This window comes from Lissotriton helveticus, chromosome 2_1, assembly GCF_964261635.1.
Source record: "Lissotriton helveticus chromosome 2_1, aLisHel1.1, whole genome shotgun sequence".
In the NCBI taxonomy this organism is placed as follows: domain Eukaryota; kingdom Metazoa; phylum Chordata; class Amphibia; order Caudata; family Salamandridae; genus Lissotriton; species Lissotriton helveticus.
In genome coordinates this window covers 536087980-536106651 of record NC_136059.1, presented here as the reverse complement: position 1 = coordinate 536106651, position 18672 = coordinate 536087980, and the positions used below count along the sequence as shown (strand labels likewise).

At 39.4% G+C, this 18672-nt stretch overlaps 1 protein-coding gene across 1 annotated transcript in view; it reads right to left on the bottom strand.

Annotated features, from left to right (window-relative positions):
• The window catches only part of LOC144819414 (uncharacterized), an 87995-nt gene that overhangs the window by 63612 nt on the left and 5711 nt on the right, over nucleotides 1-18672 (bottom strand). Inside the window, exon 2 of the mRNA XM_078677311.1 lies at nucleotides 1731-1888. Coding sequence (XP_078533437.1) covers nucleotides 1731-1888 — 158 coding nt within the window. The remainder of the gene's footprint in view (nucleotides 1-1730; nucleotides 1889-18672) is intronic.

Here is an 18672-nt window from a genome sequence, read left to right as displayed (position 1 = left end):
TTCACAGGCGCACAATGGGCTGCAGCACACCAAACCAGGCACCTTTGCACCATGGTGCAAGGTGCCTGCGTTGCGGGGATGATTCTTTTTTGTGCAGGAAGGGAAATCTTCCTGTACAAAAACACATGAGGCTTTTTCCTCTTTCTATGTTTGCTGCAGAATGAAGCACACATAGGAAGAGGGAAAACGAGGAGAAATAAAGATATTTTTCCTCGTTGTGCCTCCCTTACGCCTCACCTGGGAGACATAATGGATGTGGCTAGGAACGTCCCAGCAACACCCATGGAACACCCCTTTCACGCAGTTTTCTGTGACAAAGGGGCACATATTTATAAGGCGGCTGAAAGCCACGTAACATGGCTTTACGTGGCCTTATAAATATGCCAGTGGCACAATGGCAAGCGGAACATCACAAAAGTGACATTCTTGTGGCGTAAAAGTGCCTTGGCTTTTTTGTTATTATTGCTGCCTCTGCCTGTGTCCATCAATTGCATACATTTCCAGCTTTCGCTCAGGCCCTACACCCTCACTCACTAACCCAACTTGGTCCTAGTAAAGGTCGTTTGCAAAACCTTAGCTCAACCCTTGGTTGCTGTGGTTTCGTGCAGTGAGGCTTTGTCAAAGGAACACGTAAGTTCAAAGCATTTAGAAGTACCAAAACAGCTGAAATATTGGAGGAGGAAGGAATCCCTGTCTGTACCTTTAACTTCATTTCAGACCCCACCAGACTCTAAATATGCACATGCCTCACAGAATAGACCCATGAACTCATGTGTAGAATGTAAACATAATGAAATACTCTCTCAAAGTGAAAGGCTTCCAGTGTTGAGACACAGTTGGGTTGAGACAGGAATTCACACTTCAACAGATGAAATCCAGCAAGAAACAAGCTAGATATATTCAGTGGATGCCATAATCTGACAATAATGGTGTTATGTGATGTGACAACAGATGTTCTTCATTCTAACCATTAACAAACTTACTAAAGGAACATTCCCCCATCCATCTCTGTGACGAGCTGATATCAACCACGGCATACTAACACAATAGGAATTAATATACACAATGGATGAAGGACTTTATGTTTAGTCGGACTAGAAGCATTTCTTGCAAATGGAATTTGGAGTCCTGATGAAGCTCTCAGTGTCGGAGAGTGAAACGCGTTGGCTGCTTGCTGTTTTTCCCAAACAAGATCAATAAAGAATATTCACTAGTGCCTACGAGTTGGGAGTTTCTGGAAGATTTGTTGCACTGAATTCATGAATGGACTGATTATTGCAGATTATTGCAGATTAGTGTACAGTGATGTTGCCTCTCCATTAGTTGAAATTGTATGGTATTCTGGGTCTATGACCCGGGAGTTGTGCAATATTTCCTTTCATTGAAGGAGGACTTATCGGGGGACACAACTGTTTTGTTATCTTAACTGTCCATTTATTTGGGAAAATTGTTAATAATGTTGTCTGTTTTACAACTAAGGCAGAAATTATTTATGTATTGCATTTTCTGGTTTAATCCAGTATGATTTGGTTAATTTTTTCACTAGGCCTTTTCATGATGTACTATAAACTTAGTTTGGTGCAAGCATAAATCAACTCAGCTTTAAATGGTTTGTAGAAAACAACTGTGAATGTCACCTCTGTGTAGGATAGAGTAAGTGTACTTACATCTGAAAAAAATTATTTACAATATGGTAGAAAAAAAACAAATAATTTTCTTAATTACCCTACCTCAATCTCGCCTATTTGGTCTGTCGTCAAAACGCCTCTCTCATTCAGTCTTCTGTACAGAAAAGCACTTAGAGGGAGATTCTTTGCAATGTAAGCATAATTGTGCTGTAGGATTTGGGAGTGACTCTTATTCCCGGTCTTCCCTTCGTGTCCTCCACCTGAAAAAACAAAAGTAATCCAGATTACAATACCTGTAGACATTCTCAAGCGCAAATAGTACATGAAAACCTTCGGAATAACTTAGGGGCATAATATCAAGCACGGCGTTAACATTATCGCCGCTTTAGTGACAGAAAACTGCCGCTAAAGCGGCGATAATGGGCTTCATAATACGCTGTAGAGAATTCCCATAGAAGCCCATGTTTGCACCAGAACATGGGCTTCTATGGGAATTCACACAGGCGTATTATCAAGCCCATTATCGCCGCTTTAGCGGCAGTTTTCTGACGCTAAAGCGGCGATAATGTTAACGCCGTTTCTTGGTAATATGCCCCTAAATGATCTAGGTTGTCCTCCTTTTCATCAACTTCTGCTAATGCCATACTGTAGAATATTAGAATCACTGCCAGACGTTTCAACAGTTCATTTTCTCCTCTCAGTCCTAAGGAGAATACTGTATTTCTTTTGTTCTTTGCGAACACTCTACTTTTTAATATATATTACATATAGGGCTCCCGCTTTTATGGTAATTATTTTTTGGGACATTTCCATCTGTATTCATCCATGTTTATTTTTTGCTAATTGTATCTGCATTTATAAATATTTATTCAGGGATTTGTGAAAAAATGAAGCTGAAATTAGTATATTTCCACATTTATTTAACCAGTAAATATACACTCATGCTTGAATGCCTACTTGGGTACAATGCTGTAAATACCTGCAGAAGATAAATTAATGCACTTTTAAGAAAATATGCACATTTCAGTATCAACCTAATGCATATATACTGCTATTAAAACCTCTTTACTAACATTCCTTTCTTTAGTAGCCCACTTACCTATCAATCCACACAGCTAATGGCCTAGCAGTCATGGCGGACAGTATTTGGAATTACTCAAAAAGTAACCCATTTCCGTTTTTTCCCACATTTAAAAGTAAATACAGACAAGAAAATACATGTTTTCTGTCTATATTTATCTGTAAAGATCAGTAAAAACGGAAAACAGGGAGCCTTATTACATTTCACCGCCATGATGAAAACTCACCAATATTAGTCTTGCTCATTTCACCAGTATCAGGGTATTGGGGTTTCTTATTTTGCCAATACCTTATTACTGTTACTATCAGGTGGAAAACCTGGAGCCAGTGTCCAGCCAGAGATGGGTCATGGAAGAAGACCCATGGACAGCAGTAAAACTTGGATCATGGCGGCAGCAGACATGCCCCTTCTTTTCTGCAGCAATCAAAGCATACTTTTCAACTGTTTGCTCATCTCAACTCTGAGCTTGTGGTGTCATCAAAGGTGGCCTTTTGGTGAAGAAATTGTAGCAAGTTTGCATATGGCATCATTTTCAATTATGTTTTGAAGAAACATTTTGAGAATTGCAATACTAAACCTAACTACAAGACATGGGAGAATGTAATTTATTTAGGAGCATTTCTAAAGCACATCATACACTAATCAGGTTTTTTGACAGCAGGAAAACATAATAGACCGCTGAGAATGCGATCATCTATGTATACGTCGATGTCTATTTAAGGTGCATTCAAATTAATATGATACTGAAAGGGAATGATTCTATATTAATTATTTTCTGTTAGTGAAACAACATTATTAGAAAGGACTGGTGCACCTCCCAAACCTAACACCAATGTGTGGAAAGGAGTACTCGGTTTAGCTATGGACGTCGTTGCTGGTAGGATCTTTCTAGTTGGTGAGTAGCTTCAATATGCCCCTGAAAATACTATTGCATCAGGGGTCAGCAACTTATGGCTTAGCAGGTGTCTTTGCTGCTGGACAGAACGGTGGCGTCCTAGACTCCTGGAGACATTTACACCTGAAAGAGTATAGCTTTTAGAGTGCACAATTAGTATTAATACCAAATTATTATTTTGTTAGCAAGACAAAAAAACAGTGGTAGGTGAGGAAGGAGATCTCATAATTATGTGTGATGAAGCTATCAGATGAGGGTGCAATCTTGGGATAATACTATGTAATTGTACTGATTATTAGATTAAGGTATTTGCAAAATGAATGTTGAGAAATCATATTGCCTTTAGAAATAGTCTGTGATGCAAACTGCTTACATAAATGAAGAGATCTAGGAAGCAAGTAGTACTAATAGTTAAGAAGAAATATTAATAACAACAATAACAATAAAAATGATAATGATTAATTAATGATACTTAAATAATCAATAATTGCCTAATAATTCATACATACTAATTAGCTTGAGGCCCAATTAAAGACAGTGAAACCTATCTGTGTTCAGAGTAGACTCTGCTGCTTGGAGTAAAAATTCCAAAATACTTTTATAATTTAAATATAGAGTCAGAGGACACACAAGAGAAGCGTAGAGGAACGATGTAATCACGAATCACCAGAGTAACGCCACGTTTTAAAATGAGGTGACGGCTAGGGTGTTTGTTAAACATGGGAGGAATCCTTCATAACTTGGATGTCTTGTCTAGTTAGTAAACCCTACAGGCACTTGGAGAAACTTCAGATTCATGTCCCACCTAAACGGCACTGTTTTCCCCACAGAGATAAATAAAATAGGGGTAATGGCATGCATCTTCAGACTGCATTAAGTAGTTACCCCATGGCATAAACATCATCAGCAGATTAAAGATATGTAAATATTTTACAACATAAAACAAGACACTCCAAGTAAACTCTGAGATACCCAGAAAATACAACCAATAAGAAATTGCAAATGAAATGGAAAGTACAGGAGCATATGCAAAACATGTATTAATACTTACACAACAGTTATCAATAGCACATTAGCATCACGTCCGATATGCATCTATGCAATCACACATACACACCTTTGTTACAAATATTATCAAACTTATCGATGGTGTTTCTTCTTCTAAGGATAAGGATCTCCAAACATACAAGCATAAATATCTACTGGGGACAGATCCCAATATTAGAGACTAGGTGTACGCACCACAATTCAGGGTTGGTCTTTTTTGTAGCTCACATAATACCCTAAAATAACTTTGCATGATATCCCAGTAATTAGAAGCATACAATGAAGTAGATGTGAAACACTTTTTTTCTACATGCTCTGCTCAAATCCTTATTTATAAGACCCACATTGGCCATTGTAGCCAGGATACAATTATATTTAAGATTTTATTTTGCTGAATCAGTCCAGGATATTGGCTGATTGAGAGAGTAGTTAAAATTGATAGCTCTCCACATGTTATTGTCCAATGTCATTTACAGTCCTGTAGCCCATTATTTTTCCTATATAGGAGAAAAACCCCTCAGTGGGAAAAGTTGCGTAATAATTTATAACTATGACAGGGATATAATGCCTTTCATCAGCTGTGGCTCCTCCGTTATGGTGGAGGAGCATCACCCCCTAGCCAGCAGGGGCCAACTTGAAAAATAAAATAGTTTTATTATCATTTTATTTTTCTTCTCGGAGCCGAGCCTTTGGGGCGGGCCATCTTGACGCCAGCACTGCAGCAAGCATGGACCAGGAGTGGTGGGCACTGCTGCAAAGGTGCTTGTTGGTTTAACAGGCTGTCTAAGGATGGCCTAAGCGGCATTCGCACTGAGATCTCTCCAAACCAGCTGTGTTGCTGGGTGGAGAACAGCAGGCACAGGCTCCCTGTCCCCATGGGTGTGCAAAACCAGCCCACTCAGGCCCATCCCACTTTTCTCATGCTGGGTAATAGTTGTACCGACATGAGAGCAGCATCTGGATTGGCAATAGGGGAGTCTGGGAACCTCAGCCTGTGCACTAGCAGTAGAGCCAGAGGAGCAGTATAGCGGCGAGGCAGCGGGCAGCAGCTAATTATTTTTTTCTTTGTTATTGTCCCCCTGGAATGAGATACTTTGAAGAAGGGGCTGTCAGACTCTAGGAGCGCATGCTTAACAACAACTTTACGATTTAGCATATGTTATTCACATTGAGGAAGATTATAATCACACTTTAAAACCAAAAAATAACAATAGGACCATTCTCTGTAACCTGAATCAAGGAGAAAATTATTGACCTTACCCTGGACTGTCCCCAGAGCGGCATGTAAAGCATTGATCCATATTATTTGCCTTCAATCCCTTCTGAATAGTGATAAAACTTCATTCTCAATTCCCACTGACACTTTTATTTAGCTGCAGCCTTATTCAGTCAATTAAGGAAGTGATGCAATTTAAAATCTTTAAGAAGCACTACTACATCAAAGAAAAAAAATCTATCCATGTAAGTGTCACCCTAAAGTATTTTCCAAGACAAATTAGCTAATGTCCCATTATCACAAGAAAGAATACAGAAATTGTTCTCACAGTGATTGATATCTTACATTTATATGCTCAGATAAGGTTTAATAAAGAGATAAAACAGTTTTGGTAGGAGTGTCATATTAATTCTAACCCCTCCCCTCGCCTGCCCCCTGGTAGGTTAATAATAGATAGGCATTTTTCACAATCTTCATGCACCCTGGCAGCAAATGCCCTCAAATTTTATTCTGGTATTTTAGAAAGGTCCGTCAGAAAGAATATCTTTGTGGTTACATTTAATTTTCTTGTGTTGCCTGTCAGACATTGACTTTGCATTGTAGCACCTCTGGGAAGGGATTGAGATTCAATCTGTGATGTTTATTTTTTATCGTATAGTCTGCCTGTTTGTTATCGTGTATATGTTTCATAAAACTTGTGCTGAGTAATGTTTTCCGCATATGCGCGCTATGTAAGTTACATAAACTAACACACAATATCCCATAATACTCTGTGGAATGTGGAGACCGTTTAAGCATATACTTAGTGGTGTCTCTTGAAACAACATTTTCAAATAATAAAGATCAGACATTTCTGGAGATTAAGTTTTGTCTAAGTAGGTGACTCAGTTGATCAATTAGTTGAAGAACACAATCCAAAGAACTTGGGTGGGACCAAAGAAACAGGATTTCATTAGCATATGTGAAGAGTTTCTGCTTTTTGACTGTCAATTAAGATTTCATGAGTTTTAAGATCATTTCATATTGGGGGCCCTATTGCTAAATGAAATAGAATGGGGGATGATGGATACGTATAAACCAAGTAACTATTCGTAAGTTGGTGAGCCTTCACATTTTGGTATATGGAAGAGAACAATGCAATTATAGATGCGAGGGGAACCAAAGGCAAAGTGATTTTTTGTAATCTTTGGAATTATATACTGCAACATTGCGCCCTTCGGACACTTAACCTAGCTCTGCAAAATTGTATGTTCAATTACAGATGAAAGCATAATTTATTTATATAATACTCTGCACTGTACCCACAGCAGTATGCAACAGTGTACAATAAATATTCTGTGTATGTTCAAATCAAAAGCAGGGTGTTCGTTACACTTAGTCAGCAGGAATCAGAAAACACAATTATGAGGGAGGCATCTAACCCTTCATGGTCCTTTGCTAAAGAATACCATCCCTATATCATGAGGTGTGCCAAGTTAATAACATTATTTCTATCTACCTTTGCCAGGAGTTGGTTTGTTAATCATTCATTGCCGTAGCTGGCAAGTTTTTGTCTTTGTGATATCAGTGAAAATGGCACAAGCAAATGATTAGGCAATGCCATGCTAAGGTGCCCTTGGTGTGATGAATGCCCAGTACTTAACTCGTATGTATATATGCAGTAAAGAGGTTACTTATTTAGAGGAAGGTTTGTCCATTTTGTGATCTCTGCCAATACGCAAGGTTCCGAACTGGGAGGGTCTAACTTATGACTTTTTCAGTTACTTAATTCTAAACATCACTTACTGATACATTGTCTCCCTCTCTCTCTCTCTCTCTGTGTATATATTTTATATATATATATATGTATATATATATATATATTTCTTCACACCAACTTTCTTAGTTCAAAGAAGGAAACTTGTGGCCTGCTTTCCTCTGGTCTGACGCCCTCTCAGTGTTCGTCTCCCCCCCCGGTTCTTATGCTGCTAGCGCCTTGAGACCTTGCGGTGAGAATGGCGCTATATAAAAACTTTTGACATTGACATAAGCGTGATGATTTTAATTAAGCAAAAATGGTCAAAAAGGCCCGACGCGTTTCGGTGCAGCCGCACCTTGGTCACGGGTAACATCAGTTCGTTCATTTTGTGCTTTATAAAGTGATTCAGAATTCAAAAACATAAACATAAAAGTAGGACTACCCGTCCCTGGCAAGTAAGTTTGGGACCAACCATGGCGGCCATCTTTGAATGTCTATCAGAATCCACCAGTGTTGCTATTATATATTACTCACATTGTGTAGGTGATGCTTAATATGGACAGCACATGCAAAAGAGTAAATTAAACTTCATGACATTATAACCTGTTGTGATGATCACGAACTTAAGTACCAATTCAAATGTGTCCCAGCTAATCAAAATAGCATGTTGAATTCATATTGAAATTCATATTGAAATCACATTGAGTTCATGTAAAGTTCGCCCAAGTGGGCATATTCAATTTCTTTATCGTACATAATTATTGGTAATTGTGTTATGTGGTGTTTAGCCCCAGTGGGCATAATCTGACACCATGCATGATGTTCTGTCTGTTTGTTGATGAATACTGCCCAAGTTCGGCTCTTATTGCGTCCTTATGATATCATCACCAATCGTACATCATTTTTGACTTGACACCTTTTTTAGATTCAATTTCCTTTCCTTTGGCTGCCACTAGGTCCACTTTCCAACTGCCTATGGACAATTTGTCTCCTACAAACATAAGCAAAAAGAGAATACAATCACTAAAACTAGAATACGGATAAAAACTGATAAAAAACTTCGATTCATACAGTGTTCAGATCATTGCATATGAAGTTGGTTGGGACAGTACATACATTAGCCCAGATGAACAGATAACTCCTCATCCTTATTCAGACCCAACGGTTGAACCGTGTCATATTTAATTATCATTCTGGATTCAAGTTGACGGAGCTGTTTGAGTCTATTACCTCCCCTCTCAGAAATGGGAATCCTGTCAAGGGCACAAAACTGTAATAGTTTTACATTCTTCTGTGAAAGTCTTTAAAATGTTTGGCAATGGGGTAGTTCTTGTCCTCATTAGTGATAGCCCTGGTATGCTCCAAGACTCTTTTCTTCACCTGGTGTATCGTGCTACCGATATACACCATAGGGCAAAGGCAGCATAATGCATAGACACAATAGTCAGATTTGCAAGACAAGTGTTTCTCAATTGTGAAAGCTTTATGATTTTTTGATAAGCTTATTACTTTTCTGTTCACACTAGTTTTGCAAGCCTTGCATGATTGACAAGTCTTGCAAAACTAGTGTGAACAGAAAAGTAATAAGCTTATCAAAAAATCATAAAGTTTTCACAATTGAGAAACACTTGTCTTGCAAATCTGACTATTGTGTCTATGCATTATGCTGCCTTTGCCCTATGGTGTATATCGGTAGCACGATATACCAGGTGAAGAAAAGAGTCTTGGAGCATACCAGGGCTATCACTAATAAGGACAAGAACTACCCCATTGCCAAACATTTTAAAGACTTTCACCAGAAGAATGTAAAACTATTACAGTTTTGTGCCCTTGACAGGATTCCCATTTCTGAGAGGGGAGGTAATAGACTCAAACAGCTCCGTCAACTTGAATCCAGAATGATAATTAAATATGACACGGTTCAACCGTTGGGTCTGAATAAGGATGAGGAGTTATCTGTTCATCTGGGCTAATGTATGTACTGTCTCAACCAACTTCATATGCAATGATCTGAACACTGTATGAATCGAAGTTTTTTATCAGTTTTTATCCGTATTCTAGTTTTAGTGATTGTATTCTCTTTTTGCTTATGTTTGTAGGAGACAAATTGTCCATAGGCAGTTGGAAAGTGGACCTAGTGGCAGCCAAAGGAAAGGAAATTGAATCTAAAAAAGGTGTCAAGTCAAAAATGATGTACAATTGGTGATGATATCATAAGGACGCAATAAGAGCCCACTTGGGCAGTATTCATCAACAAACAGACAGAACATCATGCATGGTGTCGGATTACGCCCACTGGGGCTAAACACCACATAACACAATTACCAATAATTATGTACGATAAAGAAATTGAATATGCCCACTTGGGCGAACTTTACATGAACTCAATGTGATTTCAATATGAATTTCAATATGAATTCAACATGCTATTTTGATTAGCTGGGACTTATTTGAATTGGTACTTAAGTTCGTGATCATCACAACAGGTTATAATGTCATGAAGTTTAATTTACTCTTTTGCATGTGCTGTCCATATTAAGCATCACCTACACAATGTGAGTAATATATAATAGCAACACTGGTGGATTCTGATAGACATTCAAAGATGGCCGCCATGGTTGGTCCCAAACTTACTTGCCAGGGACGGGTAGTCCTACTTTTATGTTTATGTTTTTGAATTCTGAATCACTTTATAAAGCACAAAATGAACGAACTGATGTTACCCGTGACCAAGGTGCGGCTGCACCGAAACGCGTCGGGCGTTTTTGACCATTTTTGCTTAATTAAAATCATCACGCTTATGAATTTGAGGCTCGAGTTTCCTTCTTTGAACTAAGAAAGTTGGTGTGAAGAAATATTGAGGATCGCCTCCTCACTCGAGCCCGCCGCCATTAAGAAGGCTGAGGGATTGGCGGACTTTGCTTCTTGAATATGTATATATATATATATATATATATATATATATATATATATATATATATATATATATATATATATATATATATATATATATATATATATATATATATAATTATATATATATACATACATACATATATATATCTTTATATATACATATATATATATTTATATATACAACAGTTTACTCCAAAGAAGGGTCCTTCCAGGATCCTGCTCCCTTTATCAGGTGGCGCGTCTTTCGGCGAACCCAAATGCCGAACAATTAATTTAATGCACAGTTTGCTCGGAAGCATAACGCGCACTCAGTAGTATGGATGCGCATCCATACTAGTGCGCGTTATGCTTCCGAGCAAACTGTGGATTAAATTTATATATACATATATATATATTTATATTTATTTCCCTTACTTACATAACTTAAGCATGTTGTTCTGTGACTTCGTAATCCACAGCCTCCAGAGGTTCATATGTTAAAGAGCAGTAAATAAATTATTCAGCAATGAAGGTGTAAAGGTGAGTTGGGAGCTTCCGCCAGGGTGTTCATTAAAATCTATGCTTTAAAATGTGTATGTGGCTCCTTTAGCCGATCTCATTGCCTCCTTTGGTTTTCAATTTCATTTTTACACAGATGATACTCAAACGATCTTGAGTTTGGAAGAAGGACAGGACTCTGTCATGGGCCAATTTAAATGTTGCTTGCAGTCTGTGGATGGCTGGGTGAACACTCGTACACTCAGGCTTAACACTGATAAGACCGAGGTCCTGGATTTTGCAACCCCTTCATTTGATCCACCATTAGGTAGCCTGAGTCTTTAGCTGCTTGGCCTACTCCTACTTCCAGTTCCCACAATTTACGAGTAATCTTTAACAACAGACTATCTTTGAAGTACATATTAATAAATTAACTACTGCCTGCTTTATGAAACGGGGCTTGAGGAAAATGATGCTTTGTTTGTCAGTTCTTCTGAGAAGACTCTGGTTTAATCCCACTTTACGTGAAGGTTAGACTATTGCAACGCTCTGCTTCTAAGACTTTCTGTACTTTTTATTCATAGCTTCCAACTTAGTTTTGAATCAAAAAGGGGAATAAATCACGTATTATGCGAGGCCAGGGTCTATGAATGTTGTTCAAAAGCCCTCATACACTCTTTAACTGATTATTAGTGGTATATCTTGATTCTCCGCTTGGGATAGTTAGTTGAGTGGTTTCATCATTGGGTCCTTTTCCGCCTGAGTTTCCCGTTCTCCAGGCGGTCAACTTTCCTCCACCTGGAGGGAGACCAACTGGTTCTATGGTCGTCGTGATCAATACGTGAAAAACTATGGAAATAAGTGAGGTTAAAAATACCTCCTTTTCTATAAAAAGTGCTTTATTAATCAGGAAGGGGTAAGGTTCAACCCCGGTGGAGAACTCCGCTCTGCCAGCGGAGTTTATGTAGTTTTGCCTTCTCCTCGCTCCGTTGAGAAAGCAGAGTTCAGGCAAAACTCCGACTCCGTGGTGATGCGGAGTTAGCCGGCCCCTCCACCCTCCAATATTTGATTATTTAAAAATATAAGCACTTACCTGCTCTGGCGCCTCTGGGCCGCCTCCTCATTGCCATGGTCTCTCTCTCCTCCTCGTCCTTGTTGTCCTTGTCCACGCAAACCCTAACGTTGTACGTCATGCGCATGGAGGGGAGCAGAGCGGAGTTCCACTGAGTTTTTTCCCAACTCTGTGGAACTCCAGGTAGTGGCTTAGTAAGGTTAAAAACAGTGGTAGGTGCTCAGGTGGATGTGCAAGTGATCCACTGCACCTATTTAATGCTGATAGCAGTGGTCGACATGTTTCAGCCCTATGTGGTCACTAAGGATCATCAGGCATACATCAGAACCGAGAGGGAGCGGTGTAAATATTAACTGGTCTTTTGTAGGTAAGTTGAGTTACTTACCCATCTTCGTCACAAAGTGCAATGGCTTAGGTTGTGGCGTTGTTATAGGTTAAGTTTATACATATAACTTGGGGAAAAGAAAAGAAATGGGGAAAATGGAACAGACATGGAATAACTCGATATTGATTACATCAAGTCTCATGCTGGCTTGGTACTTTGACTATTCAAATTTATTGTTATATGATGTTTGTTAGTATTCACAGACATAATTATCATCTATGCACAATATTTCATATTCAATAATATGACTTATTGTTTCACATGTCAAATGGACCACATGTGTATCTCAAAGTGCATTCTATATCGTAATCGCTGAAGCATGTGGGGTGATCTCGATTTATATAGTCTCCCACTGTGTCTATAAAGATATAGGTTATAGTCAGCTAGGGATGGACAGCGTAGGGATGGCAAGAATTTGTATTATTATCGGCGTATAGTTAAAAGGAATCATAATTATGCATATAGGTGGGGTAGTGTGGGCAATCTAGCGGTAGGTGGAGTAGCCGTTTTTTACATGGAAGGTTGCATGTATGGAATGAAAAGAGATCTCGCGACAGTATAGCGGCGGGTAGATTGGCCGGTTTTCTTATAGAAGGTTGCATGCATGGAGTGAAAAAAACAACCTAATATGTAGATACAACTTTATTGCAACATACCTCATTGGGAGTCTGTGAAATATCCTACGGGTGCTAGAGGAGCCCTGTGGAACAGAATATGCAACGGTGAGGCTGAGCAAGTTGCGTTACCTTGTTTACTGGTTACCATGCTCTCTTAGTTACCTCAATACTACTATTCACGCTGTGAATGTGTAGCTTCCTTCCATCACCCCGAAATGGAACTGGACAGACTCGGAAAGGATTCTTTTGGCTGTGATATCTAGCAATAGGAAGGGAAGAGTTCCTACTGTCTCTGGATGAAGAGAACAGACAATATTTATCAAAAGGAACTAAGGGGGTTATTATGATGGCGGAAGGACTTCAGCCCGTCCACCATCTTGTCTGGGAGTGGGACAGCCCACCTACAAGGCAGCGGTCCCACAGGGGGTATTACGATGCGACCGCCACGGTGGTGGTCGGATCTGCTATATTTAACATTGTGGCTGGCAATGTTAAAAATGCACTGTTTACATTTCCCTGCACTACGTGACAGGCACCATGTGGTGCCTGCCACATGTTGTAGGAAAATGTAGGGGGGCACCATAGGTGCCCCCCAGTGTTCTTTTCCTGGCCCAGGGATTAAGGGTGTACCGCTACGGGCCCCCAAATCCGTTTTCCCGCTTGCCATTTTGTGGTGGGTTGACTGCCGCTAAATGACCGGCAGAAAAGGGATATCATAATCCCTATGGCAGTGTCTGACAGGCACCGCTGCCATGCTGGCCAATGCGGCTGCTCCGACAGGCGGGTGAAAAACCACAGTACGATGGCAGAGGGCCTGCCACCGACAGGCTGTAAGAGGCGGACCTTCCGCCATTGTAATCAGACCCTATATTTTCAGAAAGAGACGTGTAATTAGTTAGTCTCATAATACTGTTGAATATCGATCGTCAAAATGAGTTTATTACAAAGTATTCTAAAATAGTACAGTTGCTGTGCCTATTAGGTATTGGATCTTTTTGACATTAGAGCATGTCGTAATACTTCGCCAATACTAGTAATGGTTCTGACACTTGTGATGATCCATGTATAACTATGTGCATTTATGTGTTAAACATAGTTTGTAAACCCCGTTTCAGATCCAATATGTATGTGGTGGGTGTTCCTGTTAAGCATTGTGTCTCTTAGTTGGTGTTTTTAGTTTATCAATGCTTATGGTGGTTCTTTTGAACACCAGTGTCATGTTTATACGGTTGATATCCTGTGAATATTTACTTAGGGAATATTCATCTCTGTGTAAATGTTGTGGTCCTTTGATTCTCATGTTACGGTATGGAGTTAATGGAGTCCTAAGTGAGAAGAGTGAGTTAGTTTTAGTGTTTTAGTGCTTTAGTGATAGCCAAGGGATGTTATCCTTCAATCCTTTTTCATATGTGTGGAGAAGGAACACCCAACAGCGCCAAGACACGGGTATAAGTTGCGCTTTATAAATTGTAAAAATAAATAAATAAATAAATCTTTGTTCTTTTTTCTTAAAGGATCGTTTCTGCATTGTGATCTTGTTTGTTGTCAAGGGTTTCTAGGATAACCCATTCCATATTTTTTTTAGTATGGTTCATATTTAGGAAATGGTTGCTCATGCGGGTGGTATATTCTTTGCATCTAATGTTACTGCGATGTTCGCAGATACGTTGTTTGATCTTCCGACATGTCATGCAAATGTATTTCAAATGGCATGGACACATAATCATGTATATTACATGGGTTGTGTTGCCTTTTGTGCGGTGTTTTACTGTCCACTTGATATCATTGGTCAGTTGTAAGGTTTTTGTGTTTTTTGGTCAAGTGACATACTGAACAGTGGTCACACAGATAATGTCCTTTGATGGCGCTCCTTGACCAAGGTGTTGGGTTGGATTCTTTTGGGAATTGTCTTGGTCTAGTATGGACTAGAATGTCATGGATATTTTTAGCCCTTTTATTCGCAAATCTTGGTTTTGGCCATTTGAGGTTACCTGAAGTCAGGATGCGCCCGTTTTTATTGACTATTTTCTTAACTTGGTTCAATGCTGTATTGTATGTCGCTACATAAGTTATAGTGTCTGTGTCAGCCATTTTTTTGCAGGTGTCGAGAAGATTGTCACAATTATTAGATCTGGCCTTTTTCTGGCATTTGTGAATGATTATATCAGGATAGTGTTTATCTTTCAGTTTCTTGCTTAGGTCACTTGGTTGTTGTTTGTGTACTCGTATATTGCTGCAATTCCTCCTGATCCTCAAAAACTGGCTGTATGGAAGATTTTCTGTCAGGGGTCTGGGGTGGAAACTGTTAGATGAGAGAAGACTGTTTTTTGCACTGGGTTTGTAGAATGTTTTTGTTAGTATTTTATTATTTTCTTCGTAGATGGTCATGTCGAAAAATATGTGAACTTCAGAAATTCATCTTGAGTATTGAGCTACTATGGAATTCCGGTAGGGTTTCTGGCTTGTCACCCCAGATAATTGGTATATCGTCTATATACCTTTTCCTGAAGAAGATCTTTGTTTTGAATGGGCTGGTGTCACATAGAATACATTTTTCTTCAAAGGTACTTGCGTAGAGGCCTGCCAGACTAGGGGCAAATGTACTGCCCTTTGAAATCCCATGCTTTTGGTGATATAGAGTCTCTTCATATTTAAAATAGTTTTCAGTCAGGGCTAGGCGGCAGCATTCTAGAATAAAGTGTCTTGGAGTTTTGTGTAACCAATTTTGTTGGAATAGTATTTCTTCAATAGTTTGCAAAGTAGCTTCTTGAGGGAGGCTCATGTATAGACTCTCTATGTCTAATCCTACTAAACAGGTAGTTCCTTGTTGGAATGTCACATCCATGAGAAGGTTCATTAGGTCACATGTGTCCTTTAAGTAGGTGGGTGTGTGTTGTATAAGAGGACTTAGATAGTGATCCACAAATCAAATTGTGAAAGGGGTTCTAGCACTGAGCCTATCCCTGAAACTATTGGTCTTCCCGACTTATACAGAATGTGGCATCCAGATTACGTTTAGGTCTTTGCAAATATATCAGGATTTCTTCGTATCTTTCCACACTTCATTGGCTCCCTGTAGGGAAACAATGTCTTTTCAAGGCTCCCTCTTTATGTTGTAAAGCTTTACATGGCAGTTATAAGATATCTCTGTTCTTTTGATATTTACCTGCCAGATCATTGCGTTTTACATTTCACAAACATTCCAAAACTGTGCAGGATGCATACTGGCAGACTTGCTTTTTCTGTTTTTATTGCCCGGGCATGGAACAATCTTCCACCAACCATCTGTGCCTAATATCATTTCCTGAATTTTCGCAGGTTATTAAAAACTATCTTTTTCCTAATGTTTCAATGGAGTGTTTTGCAATCACGAGGCACTCGAGCTGTTTGACCTTGATTTCAAGATCCTCTAGAGTCTTGTTGCCACTTTTCTTTTTGGTCATATTGCTAATCATCTTGCCTCTGAGAGTGGCCTACATCGCATCCTAGGGAGCTTCAGGGGATATGTCTGGAGATGCATTTTCTTTGTAGTAGGTTATAATTGTGGATTGTATTTCTTCCCTACAAGAGGGATCGTTCAGAAGCGTGTCGTTGAGTCCTCAGAGTCTATCCACATTTTGTGAGTAAGTAATCGGGATATCTGCTGAATCTGCTGAAATGCCGGCATGATCAGAAATGATGATTCAATCTTTGGGTTTGAGCAGGAGGGAGTTATGTTCTGAGAAGATAGTCTATTCTCGAGTGAAAGTTATGGGAGTTTGAGTAGAAACTAAACTCACTGCCGGTTGGGTTGAAAAGCCTCCAAATGTCCCGAGAGGTTGTGTAAGGTAGTTAGCTTTTTCATTTGGGATGAATGTATGGGATTTCCCGAAGTCTGAGTTTACAGAGTGACAATCTATTTAGTACTGGGTCCATTGGGAGGATAAAGTCCCCTCATACTAGGGTTCTAGAACTATTTGGGATTTCATGTAGCCTTTTATTCAGGTCGATCCAGAATGTGGGGCAGTCTGCTCTGGGTGCATATAAGTTTCCGATGAAAAGTTCTTGGGTGTCTTTCATGAATTGGGAGATGACCTATCAACCTTCTGTGTCCATTGCTTCTTTAATTAATTTAATACCTGAGGATGTGGCAAAGACAGTGATGATACCATTCTTTTTGTCTGTGTCAGGTGAGCAGGCCAGTTCTGAATACCAGTTATTTAGGAGATTGTAGGCAATGTCCTTATCTAATCTGATCTCTTGAAGAAGTAGGATGTCTCCTCTTAGTTTATGACAGTATTCTACTATTTCCTTCTTTTCACCAGGTGGTTGAGGCCTTTAACATTAAGTGATACAATCTTAAGAGTGTTGATAGGCATGATATTTATTGTGATGGTTGTGGTCCAGGTTTGAGTCGCATGGAGTGTAGGTGGGAGATATAGCAGCACATTTTCATGAGATGGACCTTAGGGCTGGGAGGACCAGTCTTGTTGGTTTGGGGTGTTCCCTGGAATGGAGAGGGGTAAAGGGGGGTAAGAGGAAAGTGCAAGGAAAGCCAAGAAGGTATAGAGAAGATAGAGAGAGAGATAGGAGAGAGCAGAGAAACTAAAGAAAGTAACAATGTCAGAGGAAGCATACATACACGAAATGTGGGGACAGTGGCCTCCACGCAGCCAGCAGATGGGAGCTTCACTCGGAGGGAGTAAGCAAAACATTTGGGCAGGGGGAGTGTGACAGCCAGAGGAGAAGATAAAGATCCGGAAGAAGAATGCCGGTAAGTACGCTGACATGTATGCAGTTTGAGCTCTTAAGCAAAACAATTCCAATAACAGGGCAATGAGCAATGATTAATTGATGTAAATGTGTTGCTATACATTACAGGTGTGCAACATAAAAATCTGATTGTGACACGTTTCATAAGAGCTGCAATACTTCTTTACGGTTCAAACAAGAGTATCAAATATGTTATCATGGATTACATTTCATGCAACACAAATACCACATATACCACATCACCTGTAAAGATATGCATTTTCTGGATTCAATGTAATACAATTGGGCATTACATATCAGGATCGTGGACTGGAGTTGGCTACCTTACTTGTGATCAATGAATCAATATAAATCAGTTGAGTCATTACAGATCAGGATTCTGGACTGGAGTTGGCTACCTTACTTGTGATTAATTTCAAACGGGAAAACCAGCAAACAACTTAAATATAAAATTGAGCGAAAGCTGCAAGAAACTGTTAAGATCGTACATTCATGAGACTAACACAATGTGAGGAATCGAGAGCAGAAAAATCGAATTTATAAAGTTGTCCTATGTGTTGTTGGTAGATGTTGTGGTAAGAGGAGGTAGAATGTGATTGGAGCGATTGATGTTGTGGAGGTGTTGGAGGTGTTTGAGTAGTTAAGTAGTTGGCGGTTGACAGTGAGTTGGTTAGCTTTATAGCATTATAGTGGGTGTGTTTAGATAAACTCTGAGAAAGGTTGTGTTTTCTACTATGTAAGTATAGATGTCGGATGTCGATGCTAAGGGGTATGTGTATGTGTGGCGGTTAGGTGCCTTTATTTATAATGCCGCCTCCTGATTTCAAAACAGTCCATTGAAACCTTAG